The sequence below is a fragment of the Sciurus vulgaris genome (assembly GCF_902686455.1).
Source record: "Sciurus vulgaris genome assembly, chromosome: 8".
NCBI lineage: Eukaryota > Metazoa > Chordata > Mammalia > Rodentia > Sciuridae > Sciurus > Sciurus vulgaris.
Genome location: NC_136468.1, coordinates 23708404 through 23717764, shown reverse-complemented (window position 1 = coordinate 23717764; position 9361 = coordinate 23708404). Strand labels below are relative to the sequence as shown.

At 41.7% G+C, this 9361-nt stretch overlaps 1 protein-coding gene across 1 annotated transcript; it reads right to left on the bottom strand.

Annotated features, from left to right (window-relative positions):
- Nucleotides 1-596: 596 nt before the first annotated feature.
- On the bottom strand, nt 597-1580 carry KLF14 (KLF transcription factor 14; the record flags this gene model as incomplete). Its single annotated transcript, XM_079150370.1, has 1 exon — nt 597-1580. One exon carries the CDS (start codon nt 1578-1580, stop codon nt 597-599), a length of 984 nt encoding a protein of 327 aa, XP_079006496.1.
- Between the last annotated feature and the right edge of the window lie 7781 nt (nt 1581-9361).

The window sequence follows — 9361 nt, the reverse complement described above, 5'->3', positions numbered from 1 at the left end:
TCCTAGCAGAGACAGCAGGGGGCAATTGGGGAAGTGGAGGACATACGCCTCCCATCAACCAGGAATCCTTGTTTAAAAGATACTAAAAATAAATTAGTAAACATTGCTGTTTACAGAAATAGAAATCATTTCTGTTTCCAAAGGCCTCTCACCATCCCAGTCCTGGACATTTCCAAGACCACCACCCCTGTCACCCTCTCCAAGGTCCGCCCTGGTGGGTGGGTGAGGCACCCGAGTCCTTTAAGACTGGGAGTTCCTCAGGCATCTGAGAATTTCAGTTCTCTGGTTCCTGGGAAGAGAGAATCTTCAGTACTCTGGAGAGTACCAGAGTTCATCCCTTCTCACCAGTTCCTGGGGGCTGTCTTGATCAACCCCTCCTTTTTGGATGATATTTGTGTTGCAAGAATTCCCGTTATTTTCCGGCTCCCAGTCCCTCCCCAGAGTCCAACATGCCCACCTGGAACCACCCTCAGAGCGGAGGAACCAGTCTTTGCCTTGGTCTAATGACTCTGATAAAAGAGGGATGGGCAGAGAGAAGGCAGGGACAATGGTCTGGGAGATGATCCTTGAGGGGATACCTGACAGCAATGACTGTCCTACAGGCTGGTAGGGAGGCTGGGCTCCTGGCCAGAGCCAGAGCCGGAGCCAGAACCGGAGCCGGAGCTTTCCACCACAGTGGTGGGTTGCGGGTCCACGCGGGGAGTGCGACGACGTCCCCGGTACTCAATCATGTCAGGATGGTAAGTTGGGTGGCGGCGAGCGTGCTTGGTCAAGTGGTCGCTCCGGGAGAACTGCTTGGGGCAGAGGGGGCAGGAGAAGCGCTTTTCGCCCGTGTGCGTCCTGTAGTGGCGGGCCAGCTCGTCGGAACGCGTAAACTTCTTGTCGCAGTCGAGCCAGTCGCAGGAGAAAGGGCGCTCACCCGTGTGGGTACGCTGGTGGGACTTAAGGTGCGATGACTTGTAATAGGCTTTGGTGCAGCCAGGGAAGGGGCACTGATGGCGCTTGGCGGCGGGTGTTATTGGCCTCCTCCGGGACATCTGACCTGCTGCGGGTGCGGGGCCAGCCTCTGGGGACCCTCCAGACACCCCTCCGGCGACGTCGGGCGCTCCCGGGTCGGCAGGCGCACTTGGGACGGCAGGCGAGCCGGAGGAGCTCGCGGGCTCGGAGAACGCGTCTGCGCCCGAGGCTGAGGCCGGCTCGGAACCCTGGGTCGGGCTGGAGCACTCGGTCGGGTCGGAGGAGCCAGACGAGGCGCGCAGAGCTTCCCCCGAGGTCTCCCCGTAGCCCTCCCCAGAGCAGCCGCGCAAATCAGCCAAGACGCTTGCAGCCAGCAGGTGGGGCGCGGCGCCACCCGCGCCGGGGCTGGGGGCGGGAACCTGGGGGAGCAGGGGGACCGACGCGGGCCCCGGTGGCCCCGGACCCGGCAGAGCGCACTCCGGCGGCGCCGCACCCACCTCCGAGCCAGCGGCTCCGCCCGCGCCCTCGGGGTCCGGCGGGCGGCGGTGAACCACGGCGCCCGCGGACATGGACACCAGGCACTCGGCGGCGAAGTAGTCCAGGCACGCCACGGCTGCCGACATGCTGGGACCGCTCGGCAGCCGGCGAGCGCCGTCAGAGCGCGGCCGGCCGCGGGCGAGAGAGTTCCCGGGAGCGTCCGTCCCGCAGCCTAGGAGCGAGAAGCAGGAGGCCGGGTGCGCGCCGCCCGCCGCCCGCCGCCGCCGCCGCCGCCCGTGCCGAGCCCGCCCCGCCTGACGCGCCCCTGACGCACCGGAGCCCGCGGGGGCGCCGGGGACCCGCCCCGGCCGGCAGGACACCCCCGGAATGCGCGGCCCACCGGGCTAAGTCATTTTTAACAGCCTAAGAAATTATCTTGTCTTCGCGTTCTTTCTTCTGCTGGTGAGCCAGGTAATTTTAATAAAGCGAAAACTCCCCGATCGTAACTTCTGGGCAGCCTGCCGGCTTCGCCCCCCCCCCCCGCGCCGGCTGGTCCTCCGCCAGCTGGGTGTCCGGCGGAGTCCGAGAAACTTTTTTTTTAAGGGGGAAAAAAAAGGCTAATACCTGACTTGTCTTTCGATTCATAATTGCGATTGTTGGCTAAGTGGTCTGGAATTACATTTCACTCCCGTTCACCGCTCTCAGACCAAATTGAAAATATCCCCAAGTCTGCATCAAGGAAAAAAAAAAAGTTTTCCCATTTAGCAGTTCAACTGTTAATCCAGGGTCGGTAGCAATTCCCTAAATAGATCCACTACGTAGCTATTAATTAATAGCATTTTGAACCAGAAACATTTTAACCTTGGAAAAACGAAGAATCCTCTCATGGTTGAAATTGAAACTTAAAATCCTTTGAGTAACGATTTAACTATTCAACCAACGAAAGAAAAATGCATGTTTAAACTGCATTAACCTGTCACAGGCATACAAACAAATTTCCACGCTGAAATATAAATTATAGACTAGCAGCGAGATAAACACATTAAAATGGACTCCCACAATTTTAATAATAGAAAGTCACGTTTCCAATTAGGCAACATCTTGTATTTTTCTTTTGGCAAAAATTAAGAATAAGAAAACACAGCAAATGATATAGAATGCTCATGTGGTGTTTTATGATTGTGGAGGCTTTTCTTTTTTATAATCAAATATGTGAATAATTTCTTTTACCTGTCTTCATTGCTCTCGTTTGCTTTCCTCTTTTTCAGTCTTTAAAACTGAAAAACACGTAGAAAACAAACAGGATAATTTCTAAAAACAGTCATATCACAGTTTGGCTTGTGTACAAGCTTTACTTTTATATTATTGAATGATGTGCATTTTATTTGTAGTCCTTCAGTACTTTTTCTTTTGAAAATTAAAAAATACAGATGCATCAGGAATGACATGTTCATGTATCTACTGACCAGATTAATCAAATGTAATATTTTTGTCATATTTGCTTCATATTTGAAATTTATATTAAACATTAGAGACAGAGTTACATGTCACTTTACCTTTTCTCCCCAGTCTCATTCACCTTTCTCCCCCCTTTATTTCCCTAGGTAATCAGTATTATAAAGTATGTATTCTCCCAGCATTTGTTATTATACTTTTATTACTCAGTTACCTCTATATGAAAATAATATATGTATATAACCACATTTATATACTTAAAATTTTTTATAAGTGGGACAGTAGTGTACATGTCATTTTGTCACTTGCTTTTCTCCCTCAATGTGATTTTGAGAACTAGCCAGGTTAACGTCTTTAGAATCTACTTTATTCATTTCATCAGTTTTAAAATAATATTGTCAGTTGCATTATTTTTAAGGTGATTCCACTTAAAAACTGAAAATGTTTGCTAAAGTTGCTTGCCTCAAATTTTCAGATGATTAACAATCTAGACATTAAAATTCTATAAGAGATAGGATTCTTTACTGGCTATTTTAATTTTATTATTTAGAAAAACTAAAGATATTTAATAGTGCAGAGAGAACATTATAGGTTCCCAGGTACCTGTCTCACATAATTAATCAGTGTTACCCTTTTGTCTTATTTGCTTTGGATCTGTTTTTTAATTGAACTCTAACATTTCTGATAAAAATCAAAGTCCCCTTTGCATTCCTCCCTGATACCCTTCTTCACCCTTTTCCCCAAAGGCAAACACTGTATACATTTGGTATGTAACTTTGCAATCTAGGTTTTACACTTTTACTGCATACAAACCCATATGGAATATTGCTTTGAATGATTTTTAAAATGTACACACATGGTGTAACACTGTACATATCAGTCTATGGCTTTTTTAAAAAAAATTCATGGTATGTTTTTTTTTCTTCATGTTCATAAATGTAGATCCAGTTCATTCATTTTAATTGCTATATTGTAGATCCATGCATATGAATGTGCCCTGTTTATTCATGCTCCTATTGATGAATATTTCAGATGCTGCCAGCATTTTGGTATTACTTGTACATGTTTTCCTTGCACATATGTGAGCATTTCTCTGTGTATCTACCTGGATGGGGAATTACTAGGCTGCACACACATTTTCAGTTTTACTGGACTGCCAAATGGTGTTCCAGTTTGTACACCCATCAGAGTGTAGGAGAGGTGTTTCCCTCAGATGACATTGAATACTATCTAGATTCAGACTTTTTTTAGTTCTTAGCCAATTTGGTTTTTAAATACCCCAGTATCTTGTTGTTCTATTTGAGTTTCCCCCACTGCTAGTAAGGTTGAGCTTTTTTTTTTCCATATATTTATTGGCTGTTGACGTTTCTGAATCTGTGATCTGTTTGTTCACAGTCTTTGTTTATTTGTCCAATTGTCTGTATATGTTTTTACCTTTTATTCTTCTCATGTGTAGGAGTTCATGTGCACAAACATTAAACATTTTGTGTCAATCTGTAACTTGTCTTTTAACTTTTGATGTTTTTTGTTGCCATAGAAAATTTTAAATGTAGCCATATTCATTGATGTCTCTTTTTAAATAATTTGCGTCACTTGTTTATTATAGAAACTTCTCCACACCTGATGTATGAAGATAGCCTCTTATGTCTTTTTCCTTAATGTTTGAAAGTTTTGCTTTCTACACGTGAAATTGATCTGTCTGGGACTTATCTTTACAAATGGTATAAAACACTAATTTAATTTTACTCCTTCCCCCTCCCCCAATATAGAAAGCCTATTGTGACCTGATTTATTGAACAGTCTTCGTGTGCCTATTAATGTGTAATGCCACCATGACTGCAAATTAAATTTCCATATATTCATGGATATGTTCCTAGTTTGTCCTTTTCTGTGGTCAAACCATTTCTGAGCCAACACCACACTAATTACTATGGCTTTATAATAAGACTCGATGTGCAAAAGGGCATGCCCCTCTTTGTCCACTTTAAAAATGGTTCTGGCTAGTTTTGGATTTATCCTCTTCTATACCAACTTTAGCATCAGTTTGTCAAGTTCCAATGAAAAACTTTATTGGTATTCTGCTGAGTTAAATTGAAGGTTAAATTTAGGAATCTGTGACATCCTTATAAAATTGAATAATCCAATACATGAATATTAGTCTGATTTTTAAATATCCTTCATAACATTTTAGAATTTGTTTATGACATACCTGTATCTCTTTGCTATTTTCCCCTAGACACTGTACAACTTTTGCTGCTATTATAAGTGTCTTTTTTCTATGAAAATGTTTAATTGGTTATTGCTGCTGTTTGGAAATGGAATCATCTTGTTTTAAAGGCAAACATTTTTGATTCTTATTAAATAATTAATTTTGTAGATTCTTCCTATTTTCATGTAGGTAATCATATTATCTATAAAGAACACTCCTGACAAGCTTTTCACCTTTTTTCTCTCACTGGATGTGTGGGGACCTCCAATATAGCAAATAGGAAGGGCGAGAGGAAGCACTGTTTGCCTATTCCTGTCATATTGAGAATGTTTCTGAAGTGTCATCATTATTTATCATATCTGTTTTTATAGAAAACATTATCAGGTTAGTGTGGTTCCCTCCTATCCCAGTTGTGTTTAAAGGAGGAATATTTTTAAACCATGAAATGAATATGGAAATTTTATTAAATGCTTTTTTCCTAAAACTGTTGAGATGGTTATAGGTTTTTGTCTGTGATGTGTGAATGCAACAGGTCACGTTGATAGAGTTTTCTAAAGGGAACCTATCATTGAATTCCAGGATAAGCCTGCTTTGCCATAATGTGCTATTAGTTTTTAATATACTGCTTCATGTAATTTTGAGTTTAAAATTTTTTAGCATCTTATTCATAAGTGATATTGGTTTATAAATTTCCTTTCTTGCACTGTCTTTTTCTGTGTTTGATATATTATCTTGATAAAATATGTCTGAAAATTTCCTTCTGTTTCTGGTTTCTGTGACAGCTTGCATGAGATAGGTATTATTTTCTTGAATGTTTGGTAAATCTCATTTGTGAAGCCATCATTTTTTAAAAGTTTGGGTTTCCTAGTTCTTCAATCAATTTTGGTAATTCACAGTTTTCTAAAAATTTAAATACTGCACTTAAACATTCAAATTTTTGGTACAGAATCCAAAGGCTCTTATTTTAAAATATACTACATTATCTGTACTAACATTCTTTTTTTTTTTTTATTCCTGATATATTTTTCTTTTTTCTCTTAACAAAAGTTGATATTTTGGACAAATCTGTAAACATTTGTCCACAGTCTTTTTAAATGGGCAGGTTTTGTTGATCATATCTGTTTCTTTTCAAATATATATTTACTTAATTTCTGTGTTCATTTTTATTAGTGCCTGACACTTTCACTGAATTTATCATGTTACTCCTTAAACTGAAGGGGTACGGTGAGCTTTCCAACTTACATACATACCTAACATTAATTTTTAATCTTTCTTACTTTCTAATATTAATTTAGTGCTATTGATTTCTCTTGAAGGGAAATTTCTCTTCCTTTATCTGTAGCCCAAAGTTTTCAAAATAGTGCCTTCATTGCCATTCAGTTCTAAATACTTCATAATTCCACTGCGATTTCTTAAACATTAAATTTTCAGAAGGGTGCTTTTCCTGGATTTCCCTGGTATTATATCACTTGAGCTCTTCTGTAACCAGTGCTCACTGTGTAACCTCTCGGGATTTGGCTCTGGAAGGATAATTGGGGATTATTTGAAATAGAAAGTAGAATAAGGGTAACTTCTCAGTGTGGTGTATACTATGGCCTCAAAGTAAGTGGTACCAAAATAATTTCTCTCCCAAGCCCATTCAGAAGTTGTTAGGATCAACTTCAAAAAAAGATGTTCCTGAAGGCCTTGAGTTCCTGACTGGTCTGTCCCTTTGATTGCAAGTGGTTCAGAGCAGACACATAGTAGGTATTCTATACATATACAAAGAATAAGTGAATAAGCATATGTAAATGACAGATTATGATCACTATCCATTCATCATTACCAGCAATATTGCAAACCTGTATGCATCTGTGCCAGTCACCTTCCCACCTTTAGGCAGAAGGCAGTCCTTTCTTGTTCTAGCCCCATTACCTCTTGCTTTCTCAGGGTCCATAATTCATTACATCTCTCTCTCCAACATCCTCTGTTCCCTTTATTTACAGAATAATTTGAATCCACATTCAATAATGGACTTATTGCTTCAGTTTAAAAGTCCCTCTGTATTCCTCTTTTCACTATCGATTCTCTCCTAGCTCCTGCCACAGATACTTACCCTTCAAAGGCCCATTTCTCAATACTGAATATATTCTCTGCCACTGTGTCTTTACCCCTATGTATCTTAAAAATTGCTCCAATATTTAGCCCTCACTTTGTTATAGAAGTTATTCTTATTAGGATCAAAACCTATGCAAAACAGTATGATTGGGTTTAACACCACTGAACAGTACGTTTAAAAATGGTTAAAATGGTAAACTTTCTGTTATACATGCTTTACCACAGTAAAAACCCTCTTTTGTAAAAAAGAAAAAAAAAAAAAAAAGATTAACATTGACCCCTTGTTGCTAAATCCAATCCTCATATAACCACTCTCAGAGCAGTTAAGCAATCCTTGAAAACGTTCTCTTCTTTTGGCTTTTGTGATACTACATACTTTTAGGCTTTCTTCATCTTTCTAACTGTTCCTTAACAATGTAAGTCTTAATTACTCATTTTTCCTCTTCTACCTAAACTCTAAAATTTAAAGTTCTACAGAGCTCTATCCTAGGCCCTCTTCTCTCAGTTCCACCCAGTCTCTAGGTAATTTTTAACATTTTCCTGTATACTTCTGAAATTATGATGTTTATCTCTTTTCTAGAGATGTCAGTTGGTCCTGTATCATCTAACCACTTGATAACACCCATCGCTCCTGAGATGTCTCACAGAGCCGCCACAGATTCAAAAACCGAATTCCTGGTCATTGACTCCAAGTCTAATCTTCCTGAGTTTTTCCTGTGTCAGACCAAAGCACTTTCATCTGTCCTCTTCTTCAAGCCAGGAAGCTGTGGTCATTCTTGATCTTTCTCTCTTCATCCCCTACATTTAATTCATCTTTGAGTTTGGTTAATTCTACATACAAAATATATCTTGACTATTCACTTTTCTTCTTTTCCCTGCCAGTACTACCACTAACTGCCACTCTCTTTTGGTCAAACTGCAGTGATACTGAGTTCCCTTCAGTAATTCTTCTGCTTCACTTTTTTTTTTTTGGACTGGGAATTGAACTCCCTGGCACCCACTGAGCTACATCCTCAGCCCATGTTTTAAAAAATCTTATTTTGAGACAGGGTCTCACTAAGCTGCTCAGGATCTTGCTAACTTGCTGAAGCGGACCTCAAATTTGTGATCCTCCTGCCTCAGTTTCCTGAGTAGCTAGGATTACAGGCATGTGCCATCACACTTGGTTTCTGCTTCGTCTTTGCTCTATTCAACTCTGTTCCCCATTGAGTTCTAGGTGCTAAAATCCTCAAAACCTTCAAGTCACAGTTAAGCCAGGTCCACATGATAGCAGTGACCTGCCTCCTGTTAGCCTCTCCATCTCTACTCACTCACTGTAGCCCAGCTTCCACTGACCTCTGTAAACACTAGTTCCTCAAATGCTCAAGCTTTCCCCGTGACCTCACCTACTCTTTCTCTCGCCCTTTGACTGGATAATTCTTAAGCATCACTCACTTGTTTCACCTCTTCCAAGAAGCCTGATGCTCCCAATCCAGAGTGTCTTGACTTCAGTGTTTAGCGGGTGCCTCTTCTCCGCCTGCACCTGAGGCATCCCCTGAGGCACCGGGGATGGGCAGTGAACAGGAGTCTCTGCTCTCACGGAGCTTACATTTTAGTGAGGCTGTCTGATAACACACAAATAAATAAGTGAATTTATAATATTTCAGAGAGTGACAAGAGAACAATTTAACAGGGTCAAGAAGATAGTGAGTTCTGAAAGGAAATATTTTGTGTAAGGGGTCCAGCAGGGCCATTCTGATGAGGTGAACTGGAGGGAGTAACTTCTAGAAAAATCGGAGGCAGGAACAGAAAATGCACAAATCTGGAGACAGGAGCGTGTCAGGGTGCTGGGCAGCTGAGAGGCTTGTGTTAGTTTTCTATGGCTGCCGTAGTAAATTACCATAAATTGAGTGGCCTGAAACAGCAAAGAATTTTTTTTTTTTCTTTTCTCACAGTTCTGTAGTTCAGAAGTCCAAAATGAGTCTCAGTGGGCTAAAAAAAATAAAGGAGTCAGCAAGGTTACATTCCTTTCTGCAGAGTTGAGGTGAGAAGTAGTTCCTCGTCCTTTCCTAGCTTGGAGAGGCAGCTGTTTCCCGGGCCCCTCCTCCATCCACAAGGCCAGCACTGATGGGCATATTCTGATGCCTCTCGCTTCACTGATGGGGACCCTTGGCATTGCCCTGGGCT